At 32.8% G+C, this 23024-nt stretch overlaps 3 protein-coding genes across 4 annotated transcripts; 1 reads left to right on the top strand and 2 right to left on the bottom strand.

The window, feature by feature from the left end:
- Window positions 1-1244: 1244 nt before the first annotated feature.
- LOC110630019 (HVA22-like protein k) lies at window positions 1245-4748 on the top strand. The gene is made up of 8 exons (XM_021777308.2): window positions 1245-1435; window positions 2475-2533; window positions 2662-2759; window positions 2856-2907; window positions 3173-3236; window positions 4080-4175; window positions 4372-4444; window positions 4538-4748. The coding sequence occupies exons 1-8, from the start codon at window positions 1403-1405 to the stop codon at window positions 4645-4647; spliced, it is 585 nt and encodes a 194-aa protein (XP_021633000.1). The 5' UTR covers window positions 1245-1402; the 3' UTR covers window positions 4648-4748.
- Window positions 4749-5085: 337 nt separating this feature from the next.
- On the bottom strand, window positions 5086-10233 carry LOC110630017 (G-box-binding factor 1). Of its 2 annotated transcripts, none has more exons than XM_021777306.2 (12): window positions 9769-10233; window positions 7933-8061; window positions 7795-7842; window positions 7623-7712; window positions 7429-7518; window positions 7173-7330; window positions 6980-7031; window positions 6679-6727; window positions 6367-6566; window positions 5867-5944; window positions 5548-5673; window positions 5086-5412 (listed from the first exon to the last, which is right to left on the bottom strand). In XM_021777306.2, exons 2-12 carry the CDS (start codon window positions 7990-7992, stop codon window positions 5311-5313), a joined length of 1053 nt encoding a protein of 350 aa, XP_021632998.1. In that variant the 5' UTR covers window positions 7993-8061; window positions 9769-10233; the 3' UTR covers window positions 5086-5310. The 2 variants fall into 2 exon arrangements, with proteins under 2 accessions (XP_021632998.1, XP_021632999.1); XM_021777307.2 differs by lacking the exon at window positions 9769-10233 and adding an exon at window positions 9616-9753.
- Window positions 10234-16892: 6659 nt separating this feature from the next.
- On the bottom strand, window positions 16893-18479 carry LOC110630344 (homeobox-leucine zipper protein ATHB-40). The gene is made up of 3 exons (XM_021777795.2): window positions 18265-18479; window positions 17865-18175; window positions 16893-17234 (listed from the first exon to the last, which is right to left on the bottom strand). The coding sequence occupies exons 1-3, from the start codon at window positions 18356-18358 to the stop codon at window positions 17019-17021; spliced, it is 621 nt and encodes a 206-aa protein (XP_021633487.1). The 5' UTR covers window positions 18359-18479; the 3' UTR covers window positions 16893-17018.
- Window positions 18480-23024: the final 4545 nt, after the last annotated feature.

Here is a 23024-nt window from a genome sequence, read left to right as displayed (position 1 = left end):
TATAATTTCAGTATTATAAAATTAATATTATTCTGTGATTATATACGATGATACAATAACAGTCTAATAAAATTAATAAAATATATTATAAAAAATTTATTATTAAAAAAATATCATATAAATAAAATTATTAAATTAATATAATATAAAATTAATATATTAATTAATTTATATTATTATAATATTTTAATAATTAAAAAAAATAAATTATAAGCTGGCGCCAGTGAGTAATGCCATGTTATTTTCAAAAAAAATTAATAATCTCACGCCATTCTAATACCGTAATTTTACAATTAAATAGTACAAGTAATTTTATACACGTTAATATTATTTCATCACTCACTGTCTTTTTAAAGCAACAGCATCGCATGCATGCTCAAAAAATTAAAACTGTACAAATACCGACATGCAAAACCAGAGCTCAGACAACTCAATTTAGACAAAGTAAAGCACATCACCTACAAAACAATACAGAACTTCTATGGCCACCAAAACTACCACTGCCAACAAAACAGCCCAACAAAACGAAAAGCATGTGCCACCGACGGGACTACCACCACATAAAAAACAAATGCGATAGAGTTTGCTAAGAGCAGTGATGGCTACATGTAGCAGTATGGCCTTAAATTATCGACATCAATAATCAATGAACCTCCCTTAAATAGATGAAAATACCCTTAAAATAGGATAAAACTCCCAACATCTCCTGACGCTAACAAACCCATAAAAAATAAACTCACTGCAATAAACTAAATAAACTAAATCTATACAAAAATGCAGCGGAAAGCCGAAACCCCTCTCCGTCGGCCAACAAAAACCCCACACACCCTTGATTTTTAAGAGAATACTTTAGTTTATTTTATAGTTTAGTTTCAAAAGTGATATTAAAATGTGTATTTAAGAAAAAATCATCAAGTGTTTTTTAAGTTTCGATTTTATTTATATTTTATAAAACAAATACTATAGTTGGCCTTTAATATATTACCTAAATACATTTTCATCTATTTTGTTATTAAATTTAAATAAAAAATTATTTAATCCTTACATTATAAATCAAAATATTTATTATTTAGAAGGCATATAGTTTTTTATTTAAATATTAATAATTAAATATATGAAAAAATAAAATATTTTTAATTTAAAAATATTTTAATGAGTTTTTTAAAAAATTACCGAGATTAATTTAATAATAATAGGATTTATTTATAATATACTCAAAATTCAATAAATTCAGTTAATTTTGCGGTTATACGTTCATCCCTCCAGTCTCCTCCCCTGAGTATTAGGGAGCAAATTGGACAGTTACAAATTGATAGTAGCTTTCCCATTCCAGCGCCAAATTTCCCCCTTCAACAAACGCCATTGTAATAAATTCAAAATCTCTCTGTGCTTCTTTTCCCCAATGGATATTTTCGGATCCAATATGACAAGCGATGTAAGCTCTGCTTCTTCTTTTCTCCTTTTCGTTTAGGGTTTTTATTCCTGCATCTGCAATTTTGGCTTATCAATCATCAATATTGATTCTACTTGTTCCAATTAATTGTTTTTATAAATTGTTTCTTCTTTATCGAATTTGCATATTTTATGGAGCAATGTTATGTGGAAATGATGAAGGAGTTAATAGTTTAGGATTAAATGCTTCTAAAATCGCTTGATTTTGTTGTTTTTTGATTTGTTTTAGCAAGTGGAAAATCAAATTTTTACTTGCATCCTAAGTTTTTCCTAGGATTTCAACATTAGAATATAACAAACGATGCGAATTTAGCATCATTGATATCCAGGTTACATGATCGTTGATGAAGTTTGGAAGGGTTCACTGTTTATGAGTGAGAGGACGGACATGATTTTCGATAATGGCTGATGCTGATTGCTGGGATATTAATGAGATTTGCTTTCTCCCTATGAATTCATGTTCTTCTCTCTGCCTTGAAAGTTGTAAAGGATGTCCTTTTTCAGGAAATTTCTTAATAGCCTAATCACCTTACATATTAATGTTCGGTCATTGGTCGAAAAATGCATTCAACCTTTTCAATGACGAGGAAGTAAAATGGATGCTGTTATTCTGTTGTTCTCTGTTTTCTTGCAATAAGTAATTGGTTGTTAAGGAATACTGAAAGAAAATGCAACTCTTATAAGTTGATATTATATTTTCCATAGAGACATGCATGTGAATTAATGATTATATATATCTACTGATCTATGCTATTTCCTTTTTCTGTACTTAAATCTTCTAATCCTTGCTTAGTAACTGGAGGATAGCTGGTCAAACCCCGTACCCCACCAAAAAAAGAAAAAAAACTAATCTTTCCTGAGTAACCATGGAAAAGTGTCTTAAATTATGGATTAAAAGAACTAAAATTCTAGATAGTTTTGGCATCACTATATAAGCTTATCTGGCTCTTGAAGTGAGCAATTTCTTTTAGAATGCTTCCTTGATAATTTGTTAATTTAGCAATATGTACTGTATGATGCAGGTTGGGCTACGGTTACTTCTCAGCCCACTTGGTTCTAATGTTGTCGTTCGAACAGCATGGTGAGCCTTTATTAGCCTTTCATTGTCCTGGTTGATCTGCTATTCATCATTTGATGCAAAAGTTAATTACATACAATTACTCTGGTGCTAAATAATGTTGAACGTATTCCTTTTTTACACCTATGCAGCTGTTCTGTAGGCGTTGTTTTACCTGTGTACTCTACATTCAAGGCAATCGAGAAGAAAGATCAAAATGAGAAACAAAAATGGCTAATATATTGGGCAGGTTAGAAGTTTTCTTTTACGTGTTGTTTGTGTTGGTACATGAGGATATGGGCCATACTTATTACTTAATGCACTTACTTTCTTCCCATATTTGTAGCATATGGTTCTCTCAGCCTTGTGGAAGCATTTTCAGACAAGTTGCTCTCGTGGTATCATTATGAACCTTTAATGTTTTATTTCTAATTTCTGAATGATCCTTTCTTTTTCATTAGCTTTTCTATTCCTTATGTGTTATTAGTGAAACATGTCTTTTTCAAACCTATTTTTTAGCCTATGAAGAATCCAATGTTGATTTTACAAAATGGAAGGATTAAAGAGTTTGAGTTTGTGAAAAAGCAAGGTCCAAGGGCTACAGTTTAGTATTTTTTTTTCTTACCTCTGTTATTCCTTGATAATTGATTTCTTTTTATGCAGGGTTCCAATGTATTATCACGTGAAGTTTGCATTTCTAGTGTGGCTTCAACTTCCATCTACTGATGTAAATTTTAGTAATGCATATATCCTTGGTTATTCTATGTTATTAGAATTGAACTGCCTATTGTGGCTGAATGCCCTCATATATATTTCTTGTTCTCCTTTCATTCTTCTTTCTGTTTATTTTCATGTAAAATGTTTTTCCGAGCTATCTGAAACTTTAGAATTGTGTAAATAAGCAATGTTCATAATGGGCTTACAAGGTTGGTTGGTAAAAAGCTAGCTTTAGTTTGACAGTAGAAAATACTTTTTTTTCCCCTTTTAATGTTAGTTAATGTTCTGGATGGACACATTATCTGCAATGGATATGATCTAGAATATAGGCTGGAGCTCATAAAATTCTTCTTGCACAGGGTTCTTAAGGTTAACATTTCTATGTTAATGTGCAGATGCAAAAGATGGAGTCTCTGATGTCCTTTGCAACATGATGCATCCTTTGTCTAATGGCTGGATGTTTCTTTTTTAGTTGATATTTATGTGTGTGTATATATCACATTCAGATATTAGATGAAGTCATCATATCCTTTTCGACATATATCATTGTCCGATTTGTACCATAACATAGGTGGTTACATGGAGAACTGAAAAAATAAATGATTTTGCATTCATTGAGGCAATATTGATAGGGTTTGGAAAGGGGTGTTTTGATTATCATGTTTATGAAGTTAATATCTTTAAGCATTCTTAAAATGAAAAATTGTCCTGTACTTACTCTATCTCTTATTTCCCCTGGAACATTAAAATGACTTCTAGATTTGAAAATGAGTAGGTTTGGCATCCGCATTGAAGTATGTTTATACAAAGTGGGATTCACTAATGATGAACTAGAATCATTTACTCTTCTCAGGGTGCAACGCACTTGTATAGGAAGCACCTGCGTCCTTTCTTCTCAAGACATCAAGCCAGAGTTGATATGGTTGTGGGCTTTGCTTATGGTGAAATGGTATATATATTATAATGTTCGGGAGTTTTAATAAGCGCAAATGTGTCAATGTATGGATTGATGTCGTCTATATTTCTAAAATATGACTTGGTTCGGAACCTTGTGTGTTTTTCCCATTATATTTTTCTTAGAATTAGGCCAAATTTGTGAAACTGTGCTTGTGTCTGTTCCTTAGTTTTCTATGCTTAATTTGCAGGCTAGAATTGTCAGCAGACACCAAGCAGAATTTGAATGTGCTAGGACTATAGTCTTGAAGATCATGGGTTCAGGTTACATAATGCTTGCTGATCCGCATGACTAGTTTTTTCTTTATCACTGATTCCTTTTTTGGCCATAATGAAAATTTATTCTCCTCGATGCAGCTGATCAAACAAACAAGAGTAGGTATGATCATTCAGATGAGTACCTGGCAATTGAAGGCGAGACAAGGACAAGCACAAGTTCCGATACTTTATCTGATATTGACGATTGACTTCAGACTTGTGTTGTTTCTGCATGATTTTTAAACCCTTCAAATTTGTTTGTTTGTTCGCTTGTCAAATGAAAACGGAATGGGTTGGTGATTTTTTGCTCCATGACCAGAGCTCTTGCTGGGGGCTTAGATGTTAATATACCTAACTAATAGGTGATTACCAAGTACTTGAATGTTTTAGAAGCTAATGAATATGTAATGCGTTTTAATATTCTAATTTCAGCCTCGCCACATCAAAATTCATACATAGAACAGGTATATTTTAAATCTTTTCAATTTTTAAACCAAATTTAGGCAAATTTTTACCTTAAACGCAAATTATACCACAGTGACATATATACAACCTGGCCTGTTCTTCTGCATAGGTGCTAGATTTCAGAGGCAGGATAGTTTTTGAGAGCAACTAGCTAAATGAAAAGATAATAAAAGCAGTAAAACTTAATCAAGAAACAAAACTCTATTCCTTCTTTATCCACCAGCCAAATTCATCAAATAATACAACAATACACATTAGGCTAATTGAGGTGACATGTAAATTATAAACTATTCAAGGGTTAATGATATAGTCAGTAAGGAAAACCAATACTCTAAGCTCAGTTTTAAGGTCATAATCTAATTAAGAGTCAATAAATATCCTTCCTCGTTTCTCATGTGTCTGCACTACTAACTGTTTCCTTCGTCGCCACGAGACTGAACAACCGAAGAGTGGTTGCTTTGTTCGAGGTTAGCTACTGCATCTGGTCCATATAACCTTGTCAATTCTTCCTGTTATGGCGATGAAACCACTTATATTAGACATTGCATATATGAACATTGGTTAATTACTTCTGATTGTCTGATGAAAAAGAATATAGGAGCTTCATAGTGATTAAAGAAGAAGAAGAAGAAATTAAAATGAACCTTAATAGAATCATTTTCTGATTTAAGTTTCTCGCATTCCTCAGATATTCTCTGCAGTTCATCTCTAAGATTGCGATTGTCATTGGTCAAATTCTCTACCCTGGCTTGTAGCTCTTCACACTCCGCCTGGTAAGGATAATAAATGAAAGAAACAGATATAACAATTTAAGGCAAGTGAATATCTTATATATCCATGACACAAATAATAATAATAATAAAAGTAAAACGTAAAACTGGGGAATAGGAATCCATCGAGAAAACGTTGGCAAAGAAATGAAAGAACACCCCATGAGTAGAACAGTGCAAACTGCAACAGTACCTGCTTCCGCAATCTTGATCTTCTGGCAGACTCCCTGTTAGATTGCTTCCTCTTCTGTCTTTTCAGTTCACGCTCATCCTATCACAACAGAAACCTATGATCAGTAGAAGGAAAAGGAATCCACAATGGTCCATTAAAAATATGATCCTAAAATATGATTTTTAAAAATAAAGGAAACGGCAAAAGATTTGATGACTGACCAGAAGAAAAGAAATATTAAAAGGAACAAATTTAAAAGAGAATGCAAAAAGTATGCAATTCACACTGCCAATGGTCAAACCACTGGATCAATGAGAGTCCAGTTAAACCATAGCAGAAAAAAAACAAAATTCTTTTGGTATTGGATAACCTGAATGTCATTATTTAAAGACAACTGAAGGTAAGACATCTAAAAGGTACCCGGTATTTTGAAACTTTTGCATGAAAGGGATTAACCACCAAAATTTTCCAAATAAAAAGCATATGTGCTCATGAAAAACGATCAACTGCAAGTTCCATACTTGAATCCATTGTTCTGGCATTATTGCAGGAACTATTGCCGATGAGGCACCAGATGCATTGGCTCTCATTTTTGGAGCTCCGGGAGCAGCAGCAGCCGACGCATTCCATAAGTCCATTCCAATATTTAGATTAGTTGCAGGCATAGACACAACGGGTTTCCCTGGCACTGATGCCCCTGCAGTGTTATTTTGTGCATTGGCTGCAGCAAATTCAACATTGTTATAGAACTAAAAGGCATTACCAGATCATTAGAGGTTGAACTAATATGGAAAAAGAAACTAGAATGTATAAGAATAACAATGAAAACATACCATCTGCAAGCATCTGATCGAAACTCCCCTTCTTATTTGCAGCAGCTTCCTAAATAAATAAATAAGGGCATCTATCCATTAAAAAAAATACAAGATCTAATGTTATTTAACATTATCATTTACCACACTTCTCATCAGTCGGTTACTGCAGAAAAATTGTAATTCAAAACACTAATTAGAATGTCCTATTTTGCAAAATTAGTTTCCATGTGCCTTTATCAAGACCATAATCTAATTTTCATTCAAACTAAGCAATAGAAGCAAAATCCAATGGCAATTAACAAAAGTGGTTGATATATACCTGTTGGTTCTCATCACTTGCATCTGACGAGCCATCACTGCCACTTTCAGCACTATTAACAAGACAAGCAATTCATTATGATACAAAAATCCATGGTATGAAAATGTATACAAGTATACATTGAGACAGGAGACACACAGTCAGCAAAGCATTTCAAAACAAAAATTTGGCAAATAAATTTGGCTTGGCAAACCTCTGAGAGGCACCATCATTTCCAGAACCTGATGTTGCCTTTACACTCTCTCCTGCCTTGCCTGCTGAAGTTCCCTTGGATTTTTTGGCTGAAGACCGATCCTTTCCATCAGCAGCCTTTCCTTCCAACTCTGTATTTGTTTGTGCTGAATTTGGTGTCTACATAAGACATGAAAAGCAAACTAATCAGTACATGAACACACAAACACATGCCAAAAGCTATACACATCAATTACATGATAAATCATTCAACATACCGTGGTCATGTTAGGATGGGCATATACTCCCCCAGCAGGATATAAAGCTGGGTATGGAACTGGGGTGCCATAGGGTGGAATTAGAGGATGCTGATAGTTTGACAACAAAAGCAAATAAGAGACCCTCTTTGTTTGGAAATACAAAGACACATACTATAACACCTCTATGTGCTCTTCAAGGCGTTGATATTTACCTGGCTTCCCCAGATATATGGGTGGGGAGTTGGAGATGGAACTGTTGATGCAAAAAAAGGAGGGGGAGTAGCTCCAGCACCATAATAAGCCTAAACAAGAAGCTGACTTGTAAGCATTTAAGATTTTACTCATGCAGGTTTTAAACTAGTCTATGATTTCACAAACATAAACCTGCATAGAATTTGACCAATCAGGATATGAGGGTGTTGTGGGTATTTCCTGCAAACAACAACAGATATAAGGAAACTTGTACACAGACCACGGGCATTATGTATAAGAGACTGATAGAAAGAGAGTTAGGGAAAATACCTGAGTTGATGGTGCTGATTTGGAAGGCTTAGCAGGTGTGCTTTCTTCCCCTGTCCCCATTCAATCAACTCAGTAAGTGTCACTGGATTCAACACTTACAATTGGCTAACTGCGTACTGCTGTAGATACCTATAAAGCCCCCACAGACATCAGCAAATATAACCATGATGTAGAAATCACATATTTTATTAAAGAATATCTCACATTATTAGCATTGTTGACAAGAAATTATCCTAGTATTAACCATGTAATAGCAAGTTCATAGAAACACTGCCTCCATATTGATAACTTATGTTAAAAGAAATATGTTAAAAGAAATCTTCCACATGAAGCTAGTCACTGAGCTCTTTCAAAAGAAGTGAAAAATACAACAACAACTTCAGATGACAAGGATCGGACCAGATAATACCTGTTATCAGCGACAATTGCAGAGCACAAAGTACTAAAGCCTATACAAAGTCCTATTGGCCATGGACTCATCAATATCACCTTTCCTTTAATGAATGGTAACATTTCGATAAATATCACAGTAATCTCTAAATTTTTTACTGCTGAATCCTTTAAAAGAAAGATGAGATCTGAAGCTCTTCAAAGATTCAGTGGCAAACAAACAGCAAGAAAAATCACTCCAAATAAATCTTCCAACTTATTCCTATTTTTCCAGCAAAGTTCAGTTTTCAAGCAAAAGGCCAAAAACAATTCAGCTCTTTGGCCAAGTTTCCCAACATGACTTATCTGTTAAAAAGATGACAATCTTCCTGACTTGCTAGTAGTGATCCCAAAACATCTAGGCTTCACAAACTTTAAATTACATAGTGTTCTTAATTATTTTTGGCTCATAACATCGCCCAATTGGATTAGTCTGATGCAATGACATATTCAAGGGAAATGGCAATACGGCAAACCACTCGATCTCAATATCTCATTGTTCAAATGCAATTACAGATAAATCTAGGCATCTACCGACAAAAATGCATACTCCCAATTTCATTTGGTGTACTGAGCATAGATTCATCTCAATCCCAGACTCATAGGGCGAAAAAAAGGACACGTTACAGTTTTTGAAGCTGGGGAAATATCTGATGTTGTCACCATTCCTCGCCACAACTCATGAAGATTGAGGGACATATAATATCCTAGTATCCCCACCATGTATCCATTAGAACCCCTAGAAGTATCTACTGTTTTAAAATGAAAAAATCCAAACCTAGCAATTTCACAGGTTATGCTTGAACACATCCCACATATCCATTATGGCCAATAATTGGCAAGTCGTCATTATACTTACTAATCTTGAGCAAAACAACTCCATCATAGAAAGGTCATTATTACACAGACTAAAAGCAAGCATGGCAGCAGAAACCTAACACAAAATATTTCTTTTTGTAATAAATGAGAAATAATTCAGCACCAACTTTAGAAAGATTCATAAGTTCAAGCCAAAAAAAAATGATGTGAATAAATCCTTAAATAAAACTGACAATTGAAATCCACAAATTCAGCAATAAAAACCAAAAATTCCAAAACATTCGCATATAAGTAAAGCTAAGCTTAGAGAAATACAAAACTAAATTACCAACTTCCGGTTCCCTACAGCAATATCAAAGAGAAAGAGAGAGACCCAATTGAGAAAGAGAAGCAAAAATATGAATTATGATAAGCAAGTACAAAAATTCAGCTCACCTAAATAATAATTCCACAGAATAGAATCATAGATCCAGAAACATAATGAATAAACTTAGAAGAAGAAACAAAGAAGCCAAACCAAGACAACCCAAAAGAAAGACACACATGCAGAAAACAGAGTAAAATTAGATGAGAGAAAGAGAGAGGGACCTGGTTTTGAAGGCGTGGAAGAAAGAGTGAGGTGGAAGTCCAAGTGGGATACTTTATAAATACCAGCTAGCCAAGGAAAGAAGAAAGATCACTTATTTTTGTTCTAGATACTTTCCCTTTTATCTAAAAGATCAACGGCTGAGAATTGAAGGTGATGAACAACAAAGGCCCAAGAATATGCAAGTCGAATGTCCAGAGAGAGACATGCGAATAGAACTCAGCAATCCCCTTCTAATCTCTGTTTCAATGTCTCAATTGTCTTTTCAGTGAGTTACAAGAATTGGGTTGTCTTAAAAACGAAAACAGAGAGAGAGAGAGAGAGGGTGATGATGTGGTGGGCGGTGACCAATAGGAGGGGTGAGAGGAGGAGGTGGAGGGTGGAGGGTGGAGGTGACTGGTGAAGGGGGAAAGAGAGAGATTAGGGTTTGTCGGGATGACACGTGCGAGAAAGAGGAATCCAGCTGTCCACGTTTTACTGGACTAGGATTTTCTGTTCATGACTTATGTAGCAAAGGATGAGTCATCATTTATAGCCAACTCTTTCGTGGATAATCTTTTCGAAAATTAATTACGCACCACAAAACCACAAATAATCATTTCCTTTTTATTATTAATTATTTTATAAGCAGAGGAATTAATAAATTAATAAAAATAGTATGAATATTATAGAAAATATTCGCTTAGTGATTTTTTTTTTGCCATGCAAACAATACATTGTAAGGTTAAAAATTGTGATAATTATAAAAATTTAGATAATTCTGAAAAATTATACAGAAACCGGTTCAAAAGTAATAAATTTCATAAAAAAAATTTAGCAACTAAATTCGCGCAAAGCATGTGGGAAGAAACTGGTTCAAAAGTAATAAATTTTATAAAAAAAAATTTAGCAACTAAATTCGCGCAAAGCATGTGAAAGAATTTGAGATGTATATTTTAGAATGAAAGTGAAGGATAACCAATACTAACAGTAACACTGTCGAACTAATATCACAAGCAAAAGAGATTATTACCGCTAAGAGTTGTATGAAGATTAGAAGAGTCTGTCTCACATTCGATAACCTACATTCAATTAGGGGTGATCATTCGATCGGTTCGATTCAAAATCAAATCGAACTGAATAAATTAAAAATTGAAATTTTAGTGTTTATAAAAATCAAATCGAATCGATTTTGATCAGAAATCGAATCGAACCGAATCGGCCTGATTCGGTTCGATTCAATTCGATTTAATCGGTTTTTATTTTTAATATTTTTTTTATTTTTTACACTTTATTTTTAATATTTTAAAATTTAATTAAAATATTTTAATCTTAATATGATTTAATTTCTCTATATTATTTAAAAAATATATTATTATCACTAATCGGTTCGGTTTGATTTTTTCAGTTTTTTTCTGATCAAAACCGAACCGAACCGAAATAACCGGAATTTCTGAAATTAAAAACTGAACCGAACTAAAATGTATAAAAAACCGAACCAAATTTTCAAATCGATTCGGTTCGGTCGATTTTTTCGGTTTGAACCGAATACTGCTCACCCCTACATCCAATGCTCATAAGATGCCTTCCAGAACAGCCTAAGCTTCGCCAGCAACAACAAACGAATACCAAAATTTTTTAGTACAACCCAAGAAAACTGATTGGTCCAAGTTACATCGTAATTAAGTTTGACAGCACCAGGAGGGGGATGATACCAAACCAGATCCAGATGCACTCTAGAGGAGGTGGCTGATAAAGAGAAAAGATTAGAAAAAACACCGCTAAGCTAAAATTGATGGAGATCATAAGAGATACGGCGAGAGATAGCGTGAGGATCAGGCTGTAGTCCATTAAAAATATAATCATTGCTTGCTTTCCAAATATGCCACAACATGACAAAAACCATCGTCAGGAGATAAGGGTCATAAGAATGTAAAAGCGAGGAGTTCAACAAATCTATCCACTGCTGAACAAAAGTAGGAAAATCAACAGTAGAAGGCTTATAGCCAGATGGGCTGAGAAACCAAACTGCTCTGGAGAAATTACATAAGAAAAATAAATGTTCAATGGTCTCAGATTGGGAGTGACACATTGGGCAAAGAGAGGAAGACACTAAATGTCAATGAAGCAAATTGGTAAATACAAGTAAAGCCCCATAAAAACAGCGCAAAGAAAGATATGCAACTTAGATGTGACCTGAGCAGTCCAAATACTTTTTCATATGTGGCTAGACAAATTGAAAGAGCGATAAGAATTAAAAGCATAGATCGTCAGAAGACGATAACCTGACCGAACTGTATACTGTCCATTGGACATAAAATGCCAAACCCACAAATCACCTATACCAAGTGAAGCAACCGGAATGGCCAAGATAATAGGGACAATGGAAGCATCAAAGAGCATATATACTATTCGTTGATGCATAATCAATTAAGTCAGCGACCTTAGTGATGCTAGGAGGGCAAAAAGTAGGCTGTGGAGCAAAAAAAATGGAATGCCAAAGGAATCCAAGGATCAGACCAGAGAGAAATGGACATACCATCTCCAACATTCAAGCAAGTTCCAAGGTGAAGAACATTGCGTCCTGCAAACAAGCTTTGTCACATCTAAAAACTGCCTCGCTTAGGAGCTGAAGTGCCCTTGAGTAGACGGGCCCACAAACTATCCTGATTATGAAGTAGTCACCAGCACTGTTTTGCCAAACAGAAAAGATTAAAATTTTCAAAATCCCTAAAGCTAAGTCTGCCAAAGAACTTAGAAGTACAAGATCGTTGCCAACTAATCCAATGCATCTTACGGCGATGGACATCATTTTCCCGCCAAAAGTTAGAAAGTAGACTATTCAGTTTTAACGATACTTATTTAGGAAACCAAAAAATAGACATTGAATAGGAGGTAACAACAAATAACACAAATTAAATCATAGTAGTACAGCCAGCCTAAGAGAGCAGTTTATGTTTTCAAGATTGAGTTTTCAATCGAACTCTATCCAGAACAAATGAGAGAACTTGTTGACGAGATTGATCCAGGAGAACTGAAAGGCCCAAATATTAACAAGACGAGGAGATCTCTTGCATGTCAAATTGCCATAACATAATATATTTAAGATTGGGAGGGGTATGTTTAATAAAGAAAATATGGGACTTTGATAATTAATAACTTGTCCTCTAATTAAGGTATAAGACTAGATAAGACCAAAAAGAGTGCTTGTTTCTTATCGAGAAGTGCGGGCAAATAATAAAGTATCATCAGCAAAAAGAACATCGAGGATCGGAGGAGCAGAACGAGCTACCTTGATACCCTTGAGAAGCCCATGAGCATGAGCCGAAGATAATAAATAAGATAGCAACTGAGATACAAATAGAAACAAATAAGGAGATAACAAATTCTCTTGTCTGATACCTCGAGAAGATTGAAAAGAAGCAGTAGGAACACTATTAATCAAAACTGAAAAACTAGCTGTAGTAACGCACTACATGATCATTTAAACCTAATAAGAAGCAAAGCTCATCTGAATGAGAACTTTATAGAGAAAACACCAATCCACTTGGTCATAGGCTTTGTGTACCCAATTTGAAAGCCAACGAGTGGACTTTCTTAGTCGACATTCGAAGATGGTGGAAAACCTCATGTGCAATTAGAATATTATCTTGAATTGCCCGGGATGAAACAAAAGTAGTCTTATCAGGTGGAATTAAAGTAGAAATCCACGGCTTCAATCGATTAACCATTGTCTTGGAGATGACCTTGTAAACAAAATTACAAAGGTTGATAGGGCGAAACTGATGAACACCAATCGGGCTATGATACTTTAGGGTGTGAAGCAAAAAAACAAATCTCGTAAAAGTGTCGAACGATAAAAAATAACGAAAGTCAACAACGTTCCAATTGCGCTGATAAAAAATACTAAAAGAAACCATTTAGGTTAGGAGTCTTATCACCTCCTAATTGAAAAATAATCTATAAAATCTCTGCATCAATTATGAGTTTTAATAAGGCCTTATTAATAGTCAGCGTGACCAAAGTAGGTACAACAGCAAGAACATGATCATGATCACAGTGCAGTAAAGAACCAATAATAAGAAGACTATGGAAGTAATTATGAAAAAAAGGCTTGAGAATAAAATCTTGATCAATCCAGCAAGTGGATTCATCCTGAAGATGAACAGTATGGTTGTACTGGTGACGGCAGAGTGTAAAGATAAAAAAATTTGGTATTGTGATCCCCTTCTTCTTTAAACTATCGAATTTGAGAACGATGTTGCCAGTGCCCTTCCTCGCTTTGAGCAATATTTACTCTAATCCAAATGGTTTAAAAAATTATTTTTTAAAACAAATTATTTAATCTCCATTTATTTCTAAAAAATAATTTAAATTTAAAAAAAATATTTTCTATAAAAATATTTTTAATGAGATAATTTATCCGTTATTTAATTTTAATTTAAAAAATAAAATTTATTAATAAATTTATATATAAATGTTAAAAAGAAGATATGAAAATGTAAAAGATGGCTTTCCCTTTTAAAAAGAAAGTTGTTTCCTTTAAAATGATTTTTTTAACCAATAAAATATTTTATATTAACTAAATTTTTTAAATGTTTCAAACACTATATTTTTTTTGAAAAATACGAAATCTTAAATTTAAAAATAACTCTCACATTATTTATTTAATTTATGTTTTAATTATAAAATGACAAAAATAAAGTCAGTGAACATATATACAGTCAACAAGTATACAATATTTTTCATCTTATAATTATTTTAAAAATTTATTAATCTCTTCTTTGTTATTTTTTTTATTATAACTCAGAAGCCATTCCTAGAAAGTAAGAATTACAATGTCATTATATATATATATATGTATTAATAATAATGATTAAAATATTGATACTTGACATTTATTTTTGTATTTTATTATATAAAATCTAACTTATCATATTAATTAAATATCAACTTTTATCTATATATTTTTTATTTTTAGTTACTTAATTCTTATATTTTCTGAAGAAAAAAAAATTCATGTAAAATAGAATAATAGTTATTTTACATCTATATATAATATTATACAGATTTATGAAAAATGTTTTATTAACATTAGTTTAAAATAAGAATGATATTATTAAAATTTTAAAATATGAATTGGAAATATAAAATATAAAAATATTAAATTATATCTGAGTAAAATAAAAATAATAAATAATTTGTGCCCATATGCAATTATTTTGTGCTGGAAGATAATTATTGAGAAATAAAATATAGGCTAAGATCTACGCCCAAGTCCAACTGTCAAACATTCACAACTAAGCTTAGGCCCTCATGAAGAGTAGCCCAATAACACATGAGGCCCATTGCTTCGAAAAAACCAGAAACCGACGCTGCAAAGCGTTGCCACTGAGGACTTGAAAGTTGCAGCGGTGCCGAGGAAGAAGGGAGGAATGCAGTTTCTCCATTAACAAGTAACTGAAGCTCACAGACTCAAACCCAACGCCAAAATTTTAGACCCAAGAGTTCTATAGCCGATGAAGGTGACATTAATTGAGAGAACATGGAAGCTTGATGGTTTTACAAGCTTGCAAGTCTAATCAAAACTAAGAAATGTGAAGTCCATGCACTCTCAACCAGAAATCCTCACTAATCTCCAGAGGATAATCAAAGTGCCCTGATGAGAACTAAGGGTTGAAGCTATAATGCTGCTGATTAAGAAGAGAAGAAGCCATTCGATTTTAATCAGTTAAAAATGGTCCCCTGGCTAGGTGGAACAAAAAAAATTTACTTGCATACTTTTATGATATATATATATATATATATATATATATATATATATATATATATATATATATATATATATTAATAAATTTTAGTTTGACAATTTTAATTTTTGATATTTATTAAAAATTTGATTAAGGCCATGCCTTATTTGATTTCGGATCCTCCATTGCTGTCTCATTAATCTCTAATTTGGATGAGAGTCATATAAGAAGTCAATCATTTGAATGTGTGTATGAAAAAATTTAATCTCATGTTTCCTCTTTTTTTTCATGCATCTCTTTCATGTAAAACAGTATTCATGAACGTTCCTTTTTTCTATTATTAGACGACTATTTAATTTCTTCCTATACCTTTTTCTATTATTAGACGACTATTTAATTTCTTCCTATACCTGTATAGACCAAATTCAGGGTACATAGAAGTCTATAACCCTACTTGACCCATCCAATCGAGTAAGCCAGATTTCAACGTCTCGAATCATTATTGTGTTCCGGTGTGCTGAGTTGTTATGAGACTCCGACGTGCCCTTCTCTTATGGGTTTAGTAAGGATCTGGGTGTTTGAAACCCAACTGTTATCAAGAGCTCTAAATCAGCTTAAAATGTTCTAATCGTGAGCAAAGTTATGTACTAATGAACCAGCATGCATAGTAAATTCTAATAAGTTTTAGAATTGACTCTTTTATAAGGATTCGACTGCGGTCCAAACGTCCGTGGTTCAACCATTATCAATAATCTTCTTAAACCATATAATTAATTTTTTTTAATTATTGTAGATATATATATATATATTTTTTTAATATATAAATAAGCTATATAGTTTAGCCATTATCACGTGTAGAACGAATAAGGGGCACAGACACCTAAACACATTAGCATCATTTGTTCTTATAAAAGAAAAAGAAAAATAAAAATCAGCCATTATCATGCCATTACCCTTGAAGATAAGGTCTACATAAATGTTTTTTCCAGAAATAGTGTTGTCTTATCTCATGTATAGTTGAGTCTTATCTTCTCGCTCTCACCAATTTATTAGCTATCTTCCTTTTTCAATTTCACTTTTTCATTAATTTCTTTTTTCTACTAATATAGTACTACCTTCTTATTCTTATTATTATTTATTCATACCTGTGTTTGTAATCTTATCCACTCATGTAATTATTTAAAGATGCGTAGGGTTTGGGAACTGTAAATCTTAATTAATTACATCTTTTTAACCATTTAGCATTTACAATTCACTTGTCTATATGAACAAAAAGTGAAAAAATTTATGTTTTCAAGATTTCTAATTGTATATAAGCCACAGTTCTCACGTGTTTTATTTTATATAATTTTATAAAAAGTCTAAGTTAAAATAATTACTAACTAAATAATGACATATCTAATTAATTAATTAAACATTTCAATAAGCATAACTAGTGACTAGATAGATTCAAATTTACAAGATTAGATTGGTTTACAGAGCTACTATCTACATAATTAGTTAATTAAAATTAATTAAACTAATTATACATAGAGATTAGACCATTCCATGCCGTGAATGTAATTAGTTTCCGACATATAAAAAATATCCCCAATTCCTTCCATTCCAAATTCTCCGAGAAATGGTGTGTTCATCGACAGAGTCGAACTACAACTATTACTTGAAACTCCATCAATCTTTTCTGTTAATCGTTGAATCTCTTTCTCTGCTTCTAACAGTTTTTCTTTAAGTTTCAAAACCTGCACATACACTTTCAAAAATCACTAAAAAAAATAAAAAAAAAGTTACCAAGTGATTGGTATTTCATATTATTAAAAATAATCAGTTAATAGTTAATAATTTACTATAATTTAATTGATAAATTTTATTATGAATAAATAAATTTGGACTCTAGTGGGCCTCTGAGAGGCCCATGACTTTAAAGAAAATTGTACGGAAAGCAGTAGTGGTTTGGATATGGAGGACTCTTACAATTCCCCCTGCTGTGTTGGAAGTGGCAGTGCACTGTTCCTAGTCAATTTTGTTCACTTTTATTGCAAGGTTTGTTTTATGCCCTAGACCCAACTACGTGGCAGAGCTTTGTTCGATACAGAGTTCATGCAAGGTAAAAAATCATTAAAAAAAAATTGTGGGTCATGTGCAGACAAGTCTTTTTCAGGCAAACAACTGATTGAAAGGCATTACTCTAGTTTTGGGTGCAAAGAAAGGGAGGTCATAAATCACGGAATTTGCCCATTATTTTAAGACATGAACTAATTAACGTGTTAATTCTCTGTTTGGTTTCCAAGAAAACAGAAGAAAATTAAAGATTTTAAGACTCTGAAACTTGATACACACACAGATGGAAAGATAGAGAGAGAGAGATAAACCTCAGATTCAAGGCGGCATTTCTCAATAATATTAGTCTCATGGGCAGTCTTCAACTTAGTGTATTCTTCTTCAAGCTTCTTGTTCTTCCAGCGAGCCCTACGGTTCTGAAACCAGACAGCAACTTGACGAGGATCAAGTCCAAGCTCTGAAGCAAGCTTATCTTTCCTTTCAGACTCAAGCTTATGTTCGTTACCAAAATTCATCTCAAGAAGATTAACTTGATCAGCACTGAGTTTCCTTTTCTTGGCACCAGTGACTCCATTTTCTGCTCCTTTGTTCTTCTTTCGCCTGCGTCGTGGTTTTGGCTCACCTGAACAAGATGATCACAAACATCATAGTTAGATACATAACATGTACAAGAATGTCTTGGTAATTTGGTTTTTACGTTGAGTACAATACCTTGCTGTGGAACCATTTGTGTGTAGTACAATTGAGAGAGGAGTGCCATGTGATCTTGATCAACCTTATTGTGATTCATGATGGTGGTTGTCATCTTTTGTTTTCTCACTCTTTCTTTCCTTCCTTCCTTTTCTTTCCTTTCTTTTCCTTTCCCTCTCCTCTCTCTCTCTATATGAGTAGTGTTTTCTGTTAAAGGATCAAGTTGGAAGAAACATATGAGGGGTTCATTTATATAAGGCGAGGGGGTTGAGTAGGACTCAAGGGGGATGCACCGGATGTGTTTATCATAGGACTTTTTATTTTTGTCTTAAATGCCAAACAAGGACTTAGTTTTCCTTGTTAATATCAACATTGCCATTCATCAGGAATTTTTTTTTTTATTTTAACTAAACAACTCGTTATTTAAAAAAAAAAAAGCTAAACAACTCGAAAAAATAAGATTTCATATTCATTCGTAAATTGTTCCTCTTTTATTAGCCTTTTCTCAAATCGGTTATTATTAAAAAAAATTATACAATAAGGACTATTATATAACATAATAAGATAATATACATTATTAATTATATTACGACACGTAAATAAAAATATTTAGTGGACTTAATAGTTATTCATATTTTATTTATATATTTTACTAAATATTTTAATTTTATTAATCGAGAGAGTAACACGTCATTCATATAAATAAATAGTTATTAAAAGAAATTATGAAATTACAGAATAAGCCTAAAAAGATTCTCCATAGTCATCCTCCTCCATACATAAATAACACAAGCAAGGACGGATATGGCAAAAGTTGCCCATCTTGCTAGATGATAATGAAAAAGCTCATTTAGCAAGATTATGTGCAACAATTTTGGCATACATATCCAACCAACATTGATTTCTTTTAGTATTTATCTCAAATTAAAATTTTCAAAATAAATCTAAGGGTGTTTAATATTTTGAACTCATGGGGCATATTCATGTGTTATCTTGTCTATAATAGGGAAATTAGGGATGGATTAGGCTTTCTTAATAAGGTAATTAGTGAAGAAAGAAGGGTCATTATATATGGAAGGGAAAAAAAAGCAAGCTCCCATGCACCCAGCCAGCCAGCCAGCCACTCGGCCCACCCACAAAGTTGTAAATATCATGTGGTTGGGATCCCAAACCTGAGCAGTGACCACCTCGAAGTCAATAAACAAAAGGGTACAGTTGGCCTCTGGATTTGGACATGTAAGTCACTTTTGTTGTCCAATTAGGTGGTACTCTCTGCTCTTCTCTTCCCTTCTCTCATCTTCCGTTTCCATGTCTGAGTAGGTAGCCAGTAGCCATTAGCCATTAGCCAAGCCGTAGTACTCTTGGCTTATAGATTTGGGATTTTTAAACTATTGTGTCATGCGTGGCTCGAGATGGGTGAAAAATTATTAAAATTTGCACACACTTGCATTTGCTTAATGTGATATCAAGGGAAGGGAAGGGTAGGGCTCCTAGAGAGTGACTATTAAAATAGTGAAGTGGTTAGACTTAGAGCAAAAATTTGAGACTCCACTAGAGATGTCGTCATTGTTGACGTCCAGTTAATCGCCTCAGCCTCTTCTTTTGAGACAAGTTTCGTATCTCTTTTTATTTTGATATGCAATCTTCTTGCTTGCTCTTATTTGATTAGAATACTCAACGCAGTGACTCTTTGCCTAGGTTAAAAACCCACATTAAACTTTTACTAGCTAGATTGGTGATTAATCAAATATAGATTACTTATCCTCATTGAATTAATAATTCTATAATAGGTTATCAATTTCATATTAAAGTTTGGAAATTTTCAAAATCTTGCAAATTTTAACCTAATTAAGTGATTGAATTTGTTAAAGAGAAAATATAAAAAATAAGTGAAGCATTGTAAATTGATTCCCTTCTCAAAAAACACAAATTAATAGCTTTCTCATCAATTAGTTTAAAAATAAGATATCTATGTGACCGCAGTAATCAATGTATTTAAGAAAAATAAATGAGTGGATGGTATTTAATATCTGTCATTTCGACACTCAGATTAATAAAAAGTGTAATTGATAAAATAAAAGAATACAAAAAGTTTAATTAATATTTTGTAAATATGTGTCAAATTTCTATTTATATAATGTAAAGAGGCGAATGCTTCTATAAATTTGGAAAATCGGAGAATATTATCATTATTATAAGACTAATTAATCAACAACCGTCAATTACTTATCGGGTGGCTGATAAGTTAACATCGGAGTGTGTCGAGTGCCATGTCTGAAAAATACATTTAATTCCAAGTGAAAATGCGAACGATAAATAAATGTTAAACTAAGTCTTCTTACCCGATGCACTAAATGAGAAGTGGATATAGCAGGTGACACGCGGTACCGAGTTATATCATCACTCATCCACTGCCTGGAAGCAGGAGGGGCTCTTTTCTTTTGAAAACGCCTTCTCTTTTTTCAGCTAAAATGCAACATTATGACAAAGACGGAGAAAATGAAATTAGATAAAAATGGGACGAAAACATGTGGCATTGGCTTGACCAGCTGCTTTCTAAGAATATTCAAGTGTAGACAAGAAAAGGATGCCCACTTTGGCTGTCCTAATTCTAAAAGTTCTGGCGATGAAGGGAGGGACAATGTATCTATAACTGAAACACAACCAAAATCAAAAGGGAAAACAACATAAATAAATAAATATCAAGGATAAAAAAGAAGCTTGCTTGTAAACCAATCACTTCCTCTTCTTCTTATTCCTACTCTTCCTTTCGTAGATGAGGTCAGGGGTTAGCAGTTAGCTTTAGTGAGTTATAAGTGGGACCCAATTTATCGATTAGACATTCATGGGGTTATACTTATCAATGGTGGGTACTGTTAGGTGGTTGGATTTGATTTTAGTTCAATATGTCGAAATAAGCCTATCATATTAGATTTGCAGTTTATACTTAACAACTTTAATATAAAGAGAGAAAAAAAAACAAATATTTAATGTAACTTAATTGTAAGATTATGTTTATAGGCAGAAGAAAAGATAAAATTCCATTATAGATACACTATTGCATCATAACCTCTTTGCAAAAAGAAAATGCCTCTACCTTTTTAAAAGAAAATTTTCTCTTCAACTTTTCGTTAAAACTAATGCGTGCCCTAGCCAATACTCATGCTGGCTCCCGCTCTCTTCACTTCTGCCAATAAGGATATGACAACTCGCGATAGTTATCTTCTGTTCATTGACTTAACATATTCACTATAAAATTATTGATTTTTTCAATATTTATGTATTTAAATAAATTTTATAATATAACTGTTATATGTATTTCATTGACAATAACGTTATAATTAAATCAACCATTTCGATCGACTGGCTAAAGAATTTATTAAATGTTTGTTTCATGTTATTAGAAAACAATTTAAAATCAAATTGTTGAATTAAATTAAATTGATTTTTTATTTAATTTTGATATTTCAATAACCTAAATTTTTATTTAACTCAATTTGATTTGAAACCAAATCAATGGCCACCCTTCATATTCCACCATTTAGGGATAGCCACAGCAGCTACCCACGAGTTAAGCACCATCTCGATCATTTTGCCTAGCTAGGAAAACCCTAAAAAGCTGCTGTACTAACTTTCTTATGCTTAATGATTCTTTCCCTTCGTTTTATTGCAAGTGGAATTTTTTTACCTTTATTATTAAAATATAAAAGTTATTTTAAACAAATACTCATTTAAAGGGAAAAAGTGTGATTAAGAATGTAATGAATTAAATATTATAATTAATTAAGATAAAAGCTTAAAATGATTTTATTGGAATATTTATTTATCACATGACAAATGGGACACATATCACTGTTCATACAATAAAAAATATATATATTGAAATTTTGAATGGCTAACAGCAAAGCCGGCCATGAGCCAAAAAGGCCAAGTGAAGCTAAAAGAGGAGCATGGATTGGATTGGATGGTGCGACAAAGGACAAGTTAGCTAAGTAAAGGGCACATGGGTTGCAACCAAATCTAATTACGCGTGTCATTTCCCCCCACGAACTAACATGGGACCACTTCCTCTATCCATCCACGTGTAAATTTTCTAATACACGTTACTTCACTCTCTCTCTCCTCGTCACGTTTTACCACTCTCGGTATTTTCTCTTAGCCGCCATTGTTTCACCTTCGTCCACCATACCCTTCGTTGGAAATTTTATTTTGACTGGATGAATAATTTCATCTCAAACTAATTTTTTATTATTATTAATTTTTATAAAGTATAATAAAGTTAAATGAATTTTAATTATGATATGCAAAGCTTATCTTAAGGAATAATCTATAAATGTAAAATGTTTTCATGCGTGAAAAAGTAAGCCACCACCTTAAATCCAATTTTAGGAAATATGGCAATCGGCTTGTATATATTTTAAAAAATATTATAATTAGTTGTATAAAATATCATAATAATAAAATAAAAAATAATTATTTTAATAATAATGATAATATTCAACACCCTATTTAATGAATAAAAAAAATAATAATACTAGAAATCCAAAGTGGGGGGCAAAGGCTTTAGACATGAAAGTGATGGAGAATAGGTGAGGGGGCATTAGGGCTCTTCTTAAATAGAGCAAACTTTTAAAACCCTAAAATTGCTGGACAATTTTGATTTTGGACCGTCTCCAAAGGATGACACGTAACATGGTAGTTGTCTATGATATGTAGATGATAAAGAATTTTCTGCGGTGTTATAAAGAAGCTTTGATTTGATTGGCTTTGATATTTATGAA

The sequence above is a fragment of the Manihot esculenta genome, chromosome 13, assembly GCF_001659605.2.
Source record: "Manihot esculenta cultivar AM560-2 chromosome 13, M.esculenta_v8, whole genome shotgun sequence".
Classification (NCBI taxonomy): Eukaryota; Viridiplantae; Streptophyta; class Magnoliopsida; order Malpighiales; family Euphorbiaceae; genus Manihot; species Manihot esculenta.
This window is presented reverse-complemented; position numbering and strand designations above follow the sequence as displayed.